The sequence below is a fragment of the Pieris brassicae genome, chromosome 2, assembly GCF_905147105.1.
Source record: "Pieris brassicae chromosome 2, ilPieBrab1.1, whole genome shotgun sequence".
In the NCBI taxonomy this organism is placed as follows: domain Eukaryota; kingdom Metazoa; phylum Arthropoda; class Insecta; order Lepidoptera; family Pieridae; genus Pieris; species Pieris brassicae.
This window is the reverse complement of record NC_059666.1, coordinates 17423204-17439933: the sequence shown is the minus strand read 5'-3', so window position 1 is coordinate 17439933 and position 16730 is coordinate 17423204. Positions and strand designations below refer to the sequence as shown.

Below are 16730 nucleotides of genomic sequence, written 5' to 3'. Positions count from 1 at the left end.
TACCAATTCTTAACAGGCCAGCAAAGCATCGCATATGCATCTAGCAATTTGTGTGTCCATGGGCGGCGGGACCACCTGTTTACCCAATATTATATAAAAATACCTTATTTTTAGTTTTAAATCATAATCAGCGGTATGTTTTAGCCAAAAAATTAAAACGGAATGCTGATCAATAGTTGTTCGAGCACTAACTGCCACATCTGGACGGACTGGCTTTTTCGTGGTTTGAAATTTGGCGACGGAGACCGGAAGACCGGTTTCGGAACTCCGATGTGCTGCAAGATCTAATCCCCTTGAAATAAAAGGTGATGAATGAATGAAACGTGGTAAATTAGCTGTATACAATACAATAAAGGAAATGTAATAAAGTGGTTAAAGTTTAGAATTAATTATTAGAACGGATAACCTTACACTAAACCAACTAAAACACTTCACTATTAAAATTTTATAACATTCGGTAATTGTGTTTCTCCCTCGGTTATTTTGAAGGCGGTAATTAATGCCTTAAGTACTGATACTATACCGAACTCTGACGTGTTAGAATAAATTAACGTAACTTTTTGTCGACATTTGAAGAGTTCATAATTACATTTTTTTGCAGCTAAAATACACAAACACAGAATATTAAACGTAAAATACAGAATATTAAAACATAGTCCAATTAATATTTAAGTATAGTAATTCTGTGTCCATGGTGCTTAATTAATGAATATAATAATATATTATGCGTGTACAAAATAAATGAACAGAAAAATAATTATGTTACTTAAATTGCGCAATGAAAACATACTACGAGTCGGACACGCTCACGAGCTCCGAAGTGTTTGGAAATGACAAAGATAAATATGCGATTTTAGAAAATAAGTTATCTCTATAACTGCTGAATGTTTCAAACCACCTATCGTTTTAAAAGTTGATGATTATAAGATTTATATTAGATTTCTCATTCTACTTTTAAAAGCTTGAAGATCCACATTTTACTACTACGGAAGTGTCTTTGAAACGATTGACTTTTTTTAAGCCCGCAAGTAGAGGTTTGATGAAAAAATATAGTTTCCATTATATTAACACCTTTTTGATTTTTTAAATTTTAAGTCAGTTCACAGGCGTGGAGGATTATATTTTACCATTGTCCCAACAGAGGTGTGGTCTCGATATAGGCCCTGAACAGAGTAAACGCTTGTTGTAGCATCGAAGCAATGTTATAAAATCTTAGCTTAATGTCGATAATGTTCAAACTCAAAATAACCAAGTTCACTTATGAACGTCGATATTGGATATTGTGGTTCCGAAACTAGTATGTTTTAATAATATAAATTGCCATTAAGGTTTTCCATATATCAAAATAGATAAAGAATGATACCGACCGGATGTTTTCCAATGTCGCTATTCAGTATGTCGTGAAGCGGTAATACCTAATAATTAATAGAAAAAGTTATATATCTACTTATTTTTCATTTTCCGCATTTAACATTCGCTAGCAACGTGAGGAAACCGGCATGACTCAAACCCAAAAAGTCGACGGGTTGTGTCAGGTACAGAAGGCTGATCACCTACATAAATCTAAGTTCGAGATCATGTGCTTCGCAAGGCGTCACGGTATTTCACCCTGGGCAACCGCTTAATCTATACAGAGCAAATTCTGCCCCACATGGAGTGGGGTTCTCACCTCTGGGTGGGAGTATCCACTACCAGCTCCTTCCACTTGACAGTATTCAACGAAGAGCGATTCGAATCATCGACGACCAGTCAGTATCATCAAACACCAAGAACGCTTTGGTAGCTGTGACGAAGACCTATCTCAAATACACAGTCTTTCATGTTAATTGTCTGGATATGTAATTCCACAATCGTTTATTTCAATAATTTTTGTTGTGTCAGTTACCAGCGTTACAATTATTATGAAATGCTGAGCGGCAATTCTTGCCGAATAATATCAGATAGGATTTTACTAGTCAGGTAATATTTTTTCCACGTGTTCAAACGACCTTTAAATAGGCCACTAAATACGTAAGTATGCGTTTAAATAACTTTTATTAATAAAAATTTGGCTCAATCCTGGACAAAACTAAATAAAACAATATATAATAATAAAATAAATTGTATGTAGAGCAGTTATGAACTTAACTTGAAGTTATCGATTAAATTTTAATAATGTACCTAAATTTGAATAATTAGCTCTAGCAAAAAAATTGCCCATTTTATCAAGGACGCCCTTGAGAAAAACTGATGACTTGATATTGTATTAACTATATGAATAAATTATATTTTGTTTTTAGAATAATAGTACTAAATAATCAGAAAACGAAATACATAAATAGGCGGTGTATCAAAGTAAGAAATGATTTTTTTTAACAGTGCCGTTAAAAAAATTAAATAATCAAACCCTCTCCGATTTCTTACTTAAAAATATTTGATGGTAAATACTATTTATTTTAACACATAATTTAATCTTTATCTTAAGAAATTATTTAATTAAATTTGAACGTTTCATCTCTACAGGAAAGTCCTTCCTTCTTAAAGTGTAACTACCACTTAAAACCTCGCAATATTGTACGCTGTTGTTCAACGCTGAGTGAATCACTTTAGAGTTTAGTTATTATTGAGACGTGGTACTTGTTAGTGTTTTTCAATTAAACATGACGAAAAAATCGAATCATGCTACCAATAAAATTCAGCTGGTGAGTTTTTTGTTTTAGTTTCTTATTTTTACAAACTACTCATTTAAAATTTCGTTAAACATATATGTATGTTTTATTCATTGATTGAAGGAGTCATCTCTAGACATTTAAAAGTTTATAAACATGGAAATACTTAAGATTGAGGCGACACGATTTCAATATACCTTATTATGATAAGGATTTATACTGTTTTGTATCATATTTTCTGTGACATATATATTCAAATTTGATTTATATAAATAAAGCATATCACACTACGATTTTTCATCCATAAATAAGTCAGGATATTTGAAACACATCTGAGCTTAGGTATAACAAAAATAACGATGGATCATAATGAAATATCTGCATTGTCTGTTAATCGCGTTTCTATTTTAAAAATATAAATCCAATTTCATTATTTCACAACAATATTAATTAACATACGTTGTACACGCGCCAATATACAAAAAATAATAATTTACTGCAATAAACATCACTTCCTTTTTGATTATTTCAAAATGAGTGCTCTTTTTTATAACTAGTCTGGCCATAAATACTGTTACATAAGAGCTTTTCCTTTTTTCAACTTATTAATTGTTTTGAAATTGGAACACGTATTTTATTTATAAAAATTTCTTTAGATTTTGCGCCATTTTACATATTTCTTCCTGTTTATTATTAAATTACATATATGGAATGGGGTGTTACAGAGAGTATGGAGCCGCCGGTCATATTCTAGAGACTTGAAAAGCTTGGTATCAGCCGTATATTCATATATCATACTATCAACAGATACAAACACACTTCGTTTGTCGAAGATTTACGCTAGAACTCTGTCGCGTATTATAAAATAAGAGATGAAGCTCTGTTCTTATCGTCGATTTAGAGGCCGTAAATCAATCTTTACAATTAAAGAGAGTGGATTGATCAAAACATCTTCTGTCGCGATACGCAGGTGAAAAGCACAGAAATATTCTCTTTAGCGATGAAATTTTTTTAACAAGTGAAGGACGCATAAGCAAAATGATAAAGCGTACGCTCACAGTTCTATAGAATTTGCTCAAGTGCTCGGAAAGGTACATCCTGCGTCAGTGATGGTTTGGTGGGGCGTGTCTTATCAAGGAGTCACTAAACTGCATTTTTGTGAAAAAGAAAACTGTGCCAAAGTGTATCAAGATAGTCTTGGATCATGTTGTAAAACCTCTTAGCAATACACTTTTAAAATTACACCATGGACTTTCCAGCAGGATTCTGCACCTGGTAACAAGGCACGAACTAATATAATAATAATAAGAGCTGAAGATTGGTCCACATCTGGCCCACACCTCAACCCTTTAGACTTCATATTATGGTCAGTTTTAGAGGACATAGCCTGCTCTAAACGTCACGGCGATTTAGAGCAAGCAGTGACGAAATTTCCCTTGGAAACAGTATGTAAATCCATAGATTCGTGGCCAAACAGATTTAAGGTCTGTATCCTGTAAAGGCCAAAGATGGCCATTTCGAATAGAATATTTTTTTTATTTTTTGCTGAGACTTGAATAAATAAGAAGGTATCAATTTTAATATTACTACATTACTTCATTAAAAATGCATTTTCATTAGTAACAGAAATTATGGCTGGACTAGGTATTATTAGTTCTAGTGACATAAACTATATAACAAGTGAGCTTTTTTGTCACTGGGTACGCCTTCTACACGTATGTATAAAAACAAGTTACGCTGTAGCGTCTAAGTAAATAGTGAAAGATATATTTTATAAAAATAACCGAAAGGTATCGGCAGGTAAGAGTATCATTCATTTAACCTAGTTATGTATGATAGAATAAATTTTGGCGATGGGCGGAAACTACGTAATGACGTATTTGTTTATAATTACTATTTTAGAATTACACTATCAATTTCGTAGTTTTTGTATTACGAAATACGAAGAAATGAATTACGAATTTTAAAAATCTCATCTGGTTGGCAATTATTATTCAAATTATATAGAAACAATAGAATATTGTTATTAATTAATTTTTATGAAAGAATTTATACGGTGTACTACAATGAAATTATTAGATTCTGACGTAAATTAAAGGAAATAATAGTCTTTGTTAAACAATTTAATTTAAGTCACCAATAATCGTTCGTTATTAAGAAGCAAATTAGTAATGGCAACCTTGCCTGCAAGATGACTCCATGATTCTTTAAATAATATAGCCTCAAACTAATTACTAAATCTATTAAATTTTCTGACACATTTGTTATGGCACTGAGTTCAACTAATTTCATATTACATGCTGAGAAGATTATATTCAGAATATTATCTATATATAGAATTAATCAAAGAAACACAGAATGTAGCGATAAAAGGCGGTGACAATTATGCAGTCAGTTAACAATAAGTTACTATACATTTGTAACGATGTTTGTTTATCGCAGTGAGGCATGCATTTAAATATGCAAAAGGAGATGTAGCACCCTCATAAAAATAACGGTATATTTGGAAATACATTTTTGAAACAAGTAATATTTACGAGATTCTTATAACGTACTGTTTTATTACGGTAATTGGCCTGATTTCAAAGAACTTAATTTCTGCTTAAATTATGAACTACTACTTCGGGTTGATTAATCGTTCTTAAATGAAATAAATAAGTTTAACCTGATAAGTCACAATTGGGACTCGAATTTGACGGCTAGCTTTTGCTACCATATTGCTTAAAATAACTTTAAGCGTGATTCTTTTGTTAAAATCAATAAATTTTATCATAATATGTGCGCATTCAGGGTTAGCTCCCCGGTGAACTTCTTACCGTGAGTGTGTTAGACAAAAAACCAACACGTGAAACTTTACCTACTTTAGTTGACGTGAACATTTTGAAAACACTTAATCATTAGGTTTTCACTTAACTGCTTCTTTATATACATACTTTTATGTGTTTTCTAATCTTTCAGATACTGCTGATAGCTGGGATGACATGTTGCTGTATATCCGACGGTTTCATTTTCGGTCAGATGTCAGGAATGACAGATGCCTTAAGAGCTTCTGACAGCACTATACCGTTAACAGATGATGACATATCATGGATAGGTTATATCTCGTTCATATTACTCTAGAATAGTTAGGTAATATTAGGTTTTATAAGAATTTCGGATGGAGTGGAATGGAAACATCAATAAACATTCTTGTACAGGTACAACATGTACACATGCGATTTAATTTAATTTTTAACATTAGTCGACATCGGGCACAGAAACATTATGTACTGAATTACACTCGGAACGTCGAGTTGCGTGAATATTAGGAAAATGAGGGTTTATATTCGTTAATTCGTTTTATTTAAAGGTCTTGTACTCCCATAAACCAAATACAATATACATAATTATATTTATTTAAACTATTATTTATATTTTCGTAAACGGTTAAGGCTATCGGCATGACAGTGAATCTTTTAGAGTTTCAAAACTTATATACGTAGAATAAAGAAGCAAAGAAACCCCTATAATATACCCAGATGGGTTAAAAAAATGTATATAAATAAAAATTATAAAAATTTATGTTATAAAGCTCTATAACATTTTACAAAGTCAGAACTGAACTTTTTCCACACCTAAAGAAAGAGGTGAAATTATTAAATTCATATGAAACCTGATCACTGCTTTCCTTTCGTAAAATAAAAGTCCAGACTAAGATATGGTCAAGCACTATGGCCTTCAAAATATCAAAAGGCTCAACAGATTTGCCACATATTTCAGTGGATACATTGTATGGCGCTTTATTCCTTTCCTATTAGCAACAAACCTAGTTAGGGTTTAAGTTCCAAAATAAAGCAGAAAATTGCAAAGTCAATTACAAGTATGATAATCATTTCTGTTATATATTCTATGGTCTATTAAAAACAAATATATTTTCTTACAGCATCCACCATCAACGTAACCTGCGTAATTGGATTCTTGGTAGTGGGTATACTGGCCAAACTTCTGGGTCGAAGAGCATCAATATCAATACTTAGTACTCCTCTATTAATATGCTGGATTATACTCTACTTCGTGGGGGATAAAATTCTTCTTTTATGTACCAGAGTCATAGTCGGAGTCACTTTTGGAGGAGTAGCAATGCTTGTTTCTGTGTGCATTGTGGAATATTTAGATCCCCACGTACGACAATACGCTTTCTCTTTTATTTCCAGCGTTGGATCTCAAGTTGGCGTCACATTGGGACATGTACTCTGCCTTCTTATGGATTGGAGATATGTTGCGTTAGTAGGATTGGTACCAACAGGGATATCTTGCTTGATTCCTTTATTTTGGACCGAAAGTCCGTCCTGGCTGGCAACACACGGTAGGTTTGAAGAATCCGAAGAGGCTTTCTGGACATTACATGCTCAAAGTGAAGTAAGAGAATCTGAGCTTCGGCAACTAATCACGCACGAAAGGCAGAAGAAAAGAGAGTTTCTGATACAGAGTAACACGAATAGTGCCTTCGTCAAATTTTTGTTTGCATGTAAAGAGGTATACTACTGGCGGATTATTGTTATTGGTGTTATTATTGGAACATATAGAGCTGCGGCTGGTCGTATTTTGCTTTTTACATTAGCTTTAACAATGATACAAGAAATAACAGGAGATAGCGATATTTTATTGTATACAATAGTCGTCGACGGGTTTGGGATATTTGGTGCAGCATTATCTTGCTTTTTGGTAAAGAGATTTCCGATGAGAAGTCTGTTGCTCGTTTCTGGGACTATAGCAAATATTTTACTATTGCTAGTGAGTGGATCGTTATACTTTGTGCCAAATAAAGAATGGTATCCTTGGATAAAAATACTTCTTATAGCATGTTATTGTATAATAATTAATGCCGGACCATACCCAGTTTTGGACATAGTTCTGGCTGAAATACATCCTTTGCATATAAAGGAATTTAGTATTTTTCTTATTGGAGGGCTAGGGGGCACAATACAATTTTTATGGATCAAATTAGCGGGAACAATGTTTGATAATATAGGTTATTCTGGAACTTTTCTTTTTAATTCTGCTATTGTTTTCTTTTGTATAATTTATATGTGGAGGTATATGCCCGAAACTAAAGGTAAAACTTTACAAAATGTCGAATTATTCTTCAGGACAGGTAAATTCGATCACATAAATAATGAACGTCTTCGTGAATTGTTATAATGAGTAAGCTGTTTGTAATACCTACGTCTTTTAGTTATTGTACATATGTACATATATCGTGTATGAAAAGATTTTTAAAACTAACGTTGATTTTTAAAACTGACGCAAATTTCACGGGTCAACACTTCGACTTTAAAGTTCTACATGCAAAGCTTTTATATTAAATTGGCCGATTGAACCTTTAAAGATTTGGTTTTAATTGAAGATGAAACCATTAGTTATTCATCATGATGTGATAACCACACTCCGATCGCATCCGATTTTTAATGTTTAAATTATTTTTTTTTAACTATCATAAAACAGATGCAATACTAAAAAAGGTATTTTCTTTTCGTTTCTGTTCATAATTAAGCTAAAAATTATTAAATAAACTATAGTGATCTGGAACGATATCTTTTTTGTAGTAGCAGTGTTATCATCCAGACCAGTTTGATCAATATGAATGTAGGCTTCCAATAACGTCTGCTTTATGTCGTAGAATAGGCTTGTATTTCCGGATATTTCTCTGAAACTTATAGTCACATCTCGATTCCTTTTTAATTTTAATTTTTCAACCTTCAACAAGTCAAAATTTCATTTTTTTTTACTACTGAAATATAAATATTTAATTAATCTGTGGAAAAATGTGGAAACTACTACTAATTGATTAATAGCGATTAATGAAAAAAAAATGCAATTATATGTTATTATCCTGTCAGATAGGACAATATTCATTGATATGTATGCGTGACATTGTTGATAAGAATAATTGGTTATAAATAAATTTTACATGACTCCATACCGAGCTCTATGCTCGTTAGCGTTTAGTTAATGAGATAGTTTGATTGTTTATAAAATAACACTTTATTAAATTAATAATACATATACAATAACATAACAGCCTTATCAATTAAAATAAATCATTTCATCCGTTCGCATTTCTCACAAACTAAAAAAAAATATTTATATTTATAATACACAACCTTCAAAGAGACCATAATAATTATTATTTATTATATATTATATTATATAGAGAATTACAGACAATGTAGTAACACAACTATAAACACGACAAATAAATTAACGATATTTACATCTAAAATAAAACTAAAAGTTAATCATAAGAAACACAATTAATCCTACGTACTAAAATACAATAAAAAATTGTATATTTTTAAAGCACAACAATTACAAAAAAATTACAATTACAAAAGTCACGATTTATATTATGATTAGTTATATATATGGTTAAGAGGTTGTAGTTGGTTTATGTAGAAGACTTAAAAGTCAAAGTTATCCATGTATTGTGGTGGAGTTTTTGGTGCTTTGTGGTCGAAACTTTTGATGCTACATTTATTAAAAGATATACATATGTAAGAAAAGCTTATAGGTGGGGTAGTATCAACCTTACTAAAACAAAGAAAGCTCTACTAAGTTTTACACAGCATCAGTTTGTTTAAAATTATCTAACTCAGCATTTATCTAGATAAAAAATCTAAACGGCTAACAGAAAACTTTTATGTTTTAGGCTAGCATTTCTCTGTTTAACCACCTCATATGAAGAACTGTCCGTCCTATCGTATCGTCAAGTTCACATTTCAAGGATCGTCATGCTCGCTTAAATGTCAATGCTTGTGGCGGCGTACATGCGTCGGGTCGTCTCCCCAAAATATGGCGAGTGGGCCGATGGCTGGTCAGGCTTCGTACTAGTGAACGAGTGCTACTTCTGGTGACTAGTCGGATTGAATTTGTATATTCGGTGATGTTTAATTACTTCGACTATGTCACCTAAATGGTGTCGTTCTCTCGCACGCACGTAGGTGCGTGCTCCTATTTCACCATGCCTACTGCATGGATAAAGGACAATTCTTTTTTATTTATTTTTTCATTTATATACATATAATAATTTTATTATTATAGTTAATTAATTAAATATGTCATGTGGAACATGGTTTAATGGTTGCCATGTTGTATGTTGGTAGAAACATTTTGTAAACCAAAAACTTGGCGATTAAAAAGAGTGATGGAGATTTTATTGCCAGTTCTTCTCGTCCGTTATACGCCCTTGATTTGAGAACTGGTAGTAAATATAATTTGTAGCATTTAATATAATAATAACTAATATAAACGAATAACTTTTAAAATTTAGATAAACAATTAGATTGTTTTTTGTTTTAATTTAAGACCTGTGTACAAACTTAACTGTAAAAAAATCTCTAATGCAGAAACACCCCTGGGATCGAGTCTTCCCGGAGAACATTGTATAATGTTAAGATTATATGTTTACAAAAAAACAACGCCGCAAAGGTCCTCGTTGAAAACTAATTTAATTTATTGAGATATCCGCGACTGTGCACCAATAGACTTTCGTTCAGCATTCCGTTCTACATTCAACACTCGTTCATACGGTGAAGAAAAACATCATGAGTGCATACTTTAGGTCAAAAAGGTCGATGGCGTGTGTTCCACACAGAAGGCTGATCACCTACTAGTCTATCGTCACAAATCCCAGCCCAGACTAGAAAATTGTAGCGCTATTGGTTATCATTATTATTGTTCAGATACTAATTTAAAAAAGACTACAATGATATGACTTTCTTAGGAATTTGTATATAATACACCATCTTACGACAATTTTTTTAGGCATTTGGTTTGTATCTCTCCTTATAAGTTTCAAGTAATTAAGTGCGCAAGATAAATCACTCCTTTATAATGCAAGCATTGACCTCTGTAAGTGTAATTTGAGAAAAACAGTGTCGTGTGTGTCGAATACAGTATTTAGCGAAACGAACATATAATTTTTATTAACACTTTATGCTAATCTATGTACAATTGACAAGGATGCCACATTAAATAAAGGAGTCCGGAAATATTAAAATCATGATTCAAACCTTTATTTCGTGTAAAACAATCGTTAATTGATAAAACAGTTTTTAATAAAAAAATATCACATTTATTTATTAATGTTTTTATTTAATTACCATTACATCACATTAAGTCAACTTGATTATTTCGTAATGCTGTTCATTTGATTCTAAATCGTTAATCTTATCGTCTATATCTTTAAAATAACACTCAATTTCTTCTAAAGATTTCCCTTTGGTTTCAGGTAAATAAAACCATAGATATAACATAGTTATAAAAACAATACAAGCGTTAAGAAAAAATATTCCATGATAACCGATAACTTCTAACATGGCCGGTATTAGTTTTATAGCTAAGAACTGAAATACACCAATTATAGCACCGTAAAAAAATATAAAAAATGTTTTAACACTCAATGGGATTATCTCCAATAATAAAGTTTCTAACACCGCATAGGGCCCTGCCGTGATAGTTATGAAATAAACAGCGAACAGGGACACTTTAACCCAATTAATAATATAATCTTTACCTGGATATAAATATATATATAAAGCTAAAATCAATAAAACAATATTCGCTGCAATTCCTGACGTGAAAAGTAAACTTCTCATTTTGAATCTTTTAACCAAGATGCAAGAAAGCATCGCTCCAAGTATAAAGAAGCAATCTATAAATATAGTTTGCCTTAAAATATCGTTATCACCTGTTATATCTTTTAGTATAGTAATTGCCAAAGTGGTAAAGAGTAGGCGCCCTCCCGCGATTCTGTAGATGTTGATAGTCGTATTCAAAATACTAATCTTCCAAAAGTATTTCTGCTTTATGGCTATCCATATCTTTGTTTTTATCGTCTCAAATAAACACATGTTCTTCTTGAACTTACTTTGTTCTTTTATCTCCAATGATATAAGCAATGCAAGCTCCCGTATTGTTACATCATTTGTAACGTGAAGCGCTTGAAACGATTGTTTACATTCCTCAAATCTGCCCTTTGAGGCCAGCCACGCTGGGCTTTCAACCCAAAAGAATGGGATGACGATTGCCGGAATTGTAGGAACTATTCCAATCAATGCAACAGTCCTCCAAGGCATAATTAGACTTAAGAGATGCGCTAAACTTGCTCCGAATAAAGTGCCTACACTACCCATTAAATTTAAAGAGAGAGACCTTATGTTTGGAGAAGCATATTCACCCACACAGATATACGTTAATAAGATCACACCGCCATAAGATATGCCTAATATAATTCGGGATATCAGTAACATAGCCATATTGTTAGCAAAATAAACTATTACCCAAGATATTAGGATTGGTACGTTTAAAATAGATATTGCTTTTCTTCGGCCTAAAATTTCAGTTAGAATTGCGAGAATGGCAAAACCACAGAAGCAGGTTATCTGGATAGACGACGCTGAAACAAAAATCAAATTTTATATATACACTTATATATTTAATAACTTAATGTGAATTACATTAAATTTAAATATTTTCATCGTACACTTGCCGATTTATTTTTATGTACGCTTCATTAATTAGGAAAATATTTATTATTTTATTAAAAATTAGAATATATAGAATAACACAAATAATTAGAATAACACATTTTGCACTGCGTAATTATATTCTAATTTTAATGTGTGTATTAATTATGTGCAATGAAGTAATAAACAATATAATTTTAAAACATTTTTTTGTATAAGAAGGTATTTAGAATTAAACTGCTTTTTCCTATTTCAAAGAACAGTGTATTATGTATTGACAAAACTAGGACAAAAGACGTTGTTTATTTATTAGTCTATCATGAAAACTTTTGACTCGCAACGTATCTCGATTGTACATGTAGCTGACCAGATTTCAGGACTGCTTTAATAATAAGTATTGTTGACTGTGGTATACAATTATAAAACACAGAAAGATATGTGACCAAACGAAATTAAGCCTACTGTTTCATACGAAAACACAGGGGCTTGATGACCTAAACTTATGGAATAAGAAATTTCTTCTATAATCAAAACCTAATAAACCTAAGTATTAAATGCGGGTTTTATCCAAACGACTTAAATAAGGATGTGTAAGACCTGTCTTTGAAAAAGGAAAGAACTCGTTACCAGTTCACAGATAAATTACATGGTTGATAGTTGAAGATAGGGATATTTATTTTATTTGTTTGAACCGACCATTTACAGTTATTCAACACAAAACAAAACAAGAGAAAAGATTACGAAGCAAAACTAAAATTAAAGGAATATATAACAAAAAAATATATTTATTAAGTTTAGACACAGAGCACACCAAACGTGTCTTAAAGGCGACAACTAGGGAATGCAATCTTGAGTGGAGATCATTAATCTATGAGATTTATTAAGATACGACATTATTTTAGAGAAAAATATTTATTGTAACTTATATTTATCAGTCTATAAAACACGAAACATATTCATTAGTCGTTTTAATAAAAGCCTTCATAGTGGTGAATAAATAACTATTTCCTCATATATCTACCTATCCTAGATATTAAGGAGAGATTTTGGAAATAATTTCATAAGAAACAAATAATATCGAAAGTTTATCTCATAAGCGGTATCTTACGTGAGTCGCTATGTACCCAGCAGCTGAAAATATCCTCTCAATTTCAACACTGGTTGGCATCAACGTAAGAAATTATAAGCGAACTGTAAAGTAAAAAAGCTATTCCTCCCAACACATATTCACTCAGATTCATATCTTTTTTACGAGTCATTCTAATCTTTCTAATCTCTCAGGAACACATTTTAGCTGCTCTTAGTGTATCTTTTTAACTCTTCTTAAAGAAACATGTTTCTTTTTATAGCAACAGCAAGATCATTCTAATTTTCTGCAATCATTCATAGAGGGAATTCAGCTTAGTTTGCTGTTACGTTGTTAATCTTATTACCAAGAAAGAAGATATCATTTGATTAAATTGTTAATATATTTACAAGGCAAATGGAAAATTACATCGCCTTTCATCTGTTCCAAGTCATCTTTAAAATTACAGGGATTTTCAATTAACGATGAGATTGCATCTATGCGACGCTCAGATATACGCTTGCTCATCGAAGAGATTAATTTTCCATTGCCACGAGATCTCGTCATTTACGCTTCGGGATAGATCTCGAAAAATGGTATGAGATAAGACTGGTGGCATCCCCTAGCGCCAACTGTGTATTGTGTGTGTTAACCATGTAATCGACCCTGGCAAATCGAGACTGATAAATTGTTGCGCTAGACGTGAATTCAATATCTTGTGTCAAATATCTTAGTTTGAGTTTTTAATTTTTGTAGTTTGTACTTCTTAAAAACAATAATCTCAGAAGCAGACAAAGGACACCATATGCTCCGAAACAGGATGAAAGAAAACTTCATATATTACCAATCCAGTAAAGCTCATCTTCGGTGATAACTATTGTACTGTTTTTGGATCGTAAAGCATCAATCATTCCGGAGGATTGTCCAAGAATATATCCATCGGAAATACTGCATAGTGTAAGTCCAGTCAAAACCAAAATCTGAAATAGTCAAAGTCATGAGGTTATTTTTACATTCAGCCCTACTGCATGATTCATTATCTTCATAGAATGAATAGTAAAATATGTTGTTGTTGTTGTAAATATGTAGTAACTAGAAGGATGAAGGTTTTGTTTGATTTTCATACTTAATCAACTAAAAAATTAGGCTAAGTATAAAAATCATTTTAGGTTGAAAAGAAGTTCGCGGGGGCAGCTAGTTTAATATTTTTCCTGGAACACAGTATAATTACACAAAATGCTTCGGAGAAAAACTTACAAAAAGTCAAATCTCGCTACATACGACGAATTTATTCAAGAAGAGAAGACAAAAAAAGCAAATAGTTTTTCAGAAAATATTATGTTGGCATACTTCTCCGAACTCTCAGCAAAATTAAAACCGTTATGGTCAAGGTTTTCAACGATAAAAGGTATGCTGAAAATAAGGAACAACGCGAATATAAGTGAATATTGGAATATTCACTTACTTAAAACTAAATACTTTCTTAAAACGACAATCAGACGGTTTTACAACTAAAATGTCGAAAATATTAACATCGAATACAGTGGAAAGGTTTTTAAACGAAGCCTTTGAAGATCGTTATTTAGCCACAAAGGTAATTTATTAATAAATACTTATATTTTTCTTTATTATTTAGCTTACGAAATCGCAGGTGACAAAGTTGCAACTTATATATTTAGAATAAGCTATATTTCGAATGAATAATAGTTTGTCTCAAACAGTAAATGTGCAACCTAAAACTTCCCCAGTTAGTATAAAAACTGTACCAATTTCAATGTATATGTGAATTATAACTTTTATAAGAAATAATTGATTAGGTAGTTGAGTCTATTGTGTTTTTATTATTTTATTAAATTGCTTCATTTTTTCGCAACGAATTAAAAATGGTTGTTCAGTACACGTGCTGAAGCGTCATTGCAACTTGCGCCTCGGCTCGGATAGACATTTGTCGGAACTCTGTGCAATGACAGGCTTTCTGCACTCGTAATGACATATACGATTATAGTACAATGAGATATTTTCATAGCTTTGAGATGATTCCTACATTATCGCACTATAGTGGCACTTTAGAGGAGAAAGGAGATATTATTGCGACACTTTCTTTATACGTGCATTGTCTGGGCCTTTCATTTTACCGAGGACTGGTATTTATAAAACTTTCCATGCTCATTAATAGACCAACATTTTCCTATTTAGGTTTTTTTAGGTAAAAAATAAACACATACCTACCTATAAATACCCACGTTAAAACAGAGATGGTTAAGGCTAAAACGGTCTTTATAGCTTAAAGATGGTCTAAAAAATTTAAATAATTTGTAAACACTACTTTACATAGTGAATGGTGTTTATAAATGGAAAAATTAGAAGAGAATTACAAACGTTTTAAGAGATAAAGAAGGATTTCCACTACTTAACCTACAAAGTAAAAAGTAGCAGGCCCACTATAAAGAAGGACAGCCCAAGACAGACTACAGTGGAAAAATCTGTAGGAGGCCTATGTCGGAAGACAAGCAAATACCGAGGAAGTTTAAGATTAATTATAATATTAATATCAAAATATATAAATTCATACGATTAGTTATTAGATGTAAGAACTTGGTTGTTTGAAATAAAGGCTTCATTCATTCATTCAACATATAACATACATTAAAATTAATTAACATGAAGATATGTTACTAAAAATTAGTTTTATCAGACTACAATATGTCTTGTCTGAATAAACAGTTTTACAAGTATAAATCATAATTGTTAAAATTTCTTTAACATTTTATTATAAAATTTAATGTACCTGTCGCAATGTTTGGGCCTCCATTGCAGTTGTTACACCAAATAGTATGTATGAGAAACACAATTTGTACACAAAATTGAAATTTACAGTGTGGTCGGTTCTATACTTTATGAGGTATCAACAACCACACCACTTGAGGACAACGATAAAAATGAACTATTGTTTATTTTATTTATTTTAATTTTATTTATTTATTCACACTTCGTTGCAAAAATAAAATAACACAATACATAAAAATTCCAAGGGATGCAACGGGTGGCCTTATCGCTAATAAGCGACCTCTTCCTGGCTACCCTAGTAATATAGGTATATAAGAGAATAGTAGTATATAAGAGAAAAGCTAAAAAAGAAAAATGATGACTACAAGAAGTGCAGCACTAAATGTTATATAAAATCTTGCTAAATCCTGAATCTAAAGTAATACCAAAAATATTAATAACAGACCGAAATTAAAAAGCTAATCTTACAGATCCATGAACAGCGAATAACGATGCAAAAGAAAAGGAAACACAAGAATTACACAAGTCACGATTGATCAGGATAGGATAAGGTTAAGAAGTATTTATACAGAAGAGTTGTAGTATGGAGTCGGGAAACCTATTCCACAACTTAATGCCGGAGATCCTAAATGAATTGCCTATGAAGGATGAGCTGTGGAATGGAACTTCCAATGAACATCTATTGGAAGACCTAAGAATTTGAAGTAATTTTTGAGATAAGAA

At 31.8% G+C, this 16730-nt stretch overlaps 2 protein-coding genes across 2 annotated transcripts; one reads left to right on the top strand and one right to left on the bottom strand.

Moving 5' to 3' along the window:
- The first annotated feature begins 2612 nt into the window (after positions 1-2612).
- LOC123720741 (sugar transporter ERD6-like 6) lies at positions 2613-8696 on the top strand. Its single transcript, XM_045677476.1, has 3 exons — positions 2613-2681; positions 5607-5742; positions 6571-8696. Exons 1-3 carry the CDS (start codon positions 2640-2642, stop codon positions 7827-7829), a joined length of 1437 nt encoding a protein of 478 aa, XP_045533432.1. The 5' UTR covers positions 2613-2639; the 3' UTR covers positions 7830-8696.
- A 2329-nt stretch (positions 8697-11025) lies between these two features.
- On the bottom strand, positions 11026-16037 carry LOC123720259 (facilitated trehalose transporter Tret1-like). The gene is made up of 4 exons (XM_045676798.1): positions 16009-16037; positions 14065-14200; positions 11358-12084; positions 11026-11032 (listed from the first exon to the last, which is right to left on the bottom strand). The coding sequence occupies exons 1-4, from the start codon at positions 16030-16032 to the stop codon at positions 11026-11028; spliced, it is 894 nt and encodes a 297-aa protein (XP_045532754.1). The 5' UTR covers positions 16033-16037.
- Between the last annotated feature and the right edge of the window lie 693 nt (positions 16038-16730).

What these genes read in the sequence shown, in the direction of transcription:
- LOC123720741 (XM_045677476.1), top strand. Translation starts at nt 2,640, where the DNA reads ATGACGAAAAAATCGAATCATGCTACCAATAAAATTCAGCTG. An exon ending in CTACCAATAAAATTCAGCTG is followed by an intron (nt 2,682 to 5,606) that starts GTGAGTTTTTTG and finishes CTAATCTTTCAG; the next exon opens with ATACTGCTGATAGCTGGGAT. An exon ending in TGATGACATATCATGGATAG is followed by an intron (nt 5,743 to 6,570) that starts GTTATATCTCGT and finishes ATTTTCTTACAG; the next exon opens with CATCCACCATCAACGTAACC.
- LOC123720259 (XM_045676798.1), bottom strand. Translation starts at nt 16,032, where the DNA reads ATGGAGGCCCAAACATTGCGACAG. An exon ending in AGGCCCAAACATTGCGACAG is followed by an intron (nt 14,201 to 16,008) that starts GTACATTAAATT and finishes TGACTATTTCAG; the next exon opens with ATTTTGGTTTTGACTGGACT. An exon ending in AGATGAGCTTTACTGGATTG is followed by an intron (nt 12,085 to 14,064) that starts GTAATATATGAA and finishes TTTTTGTTTCAG; the next exon opens with CGTCGTCTATCCAGATAACC.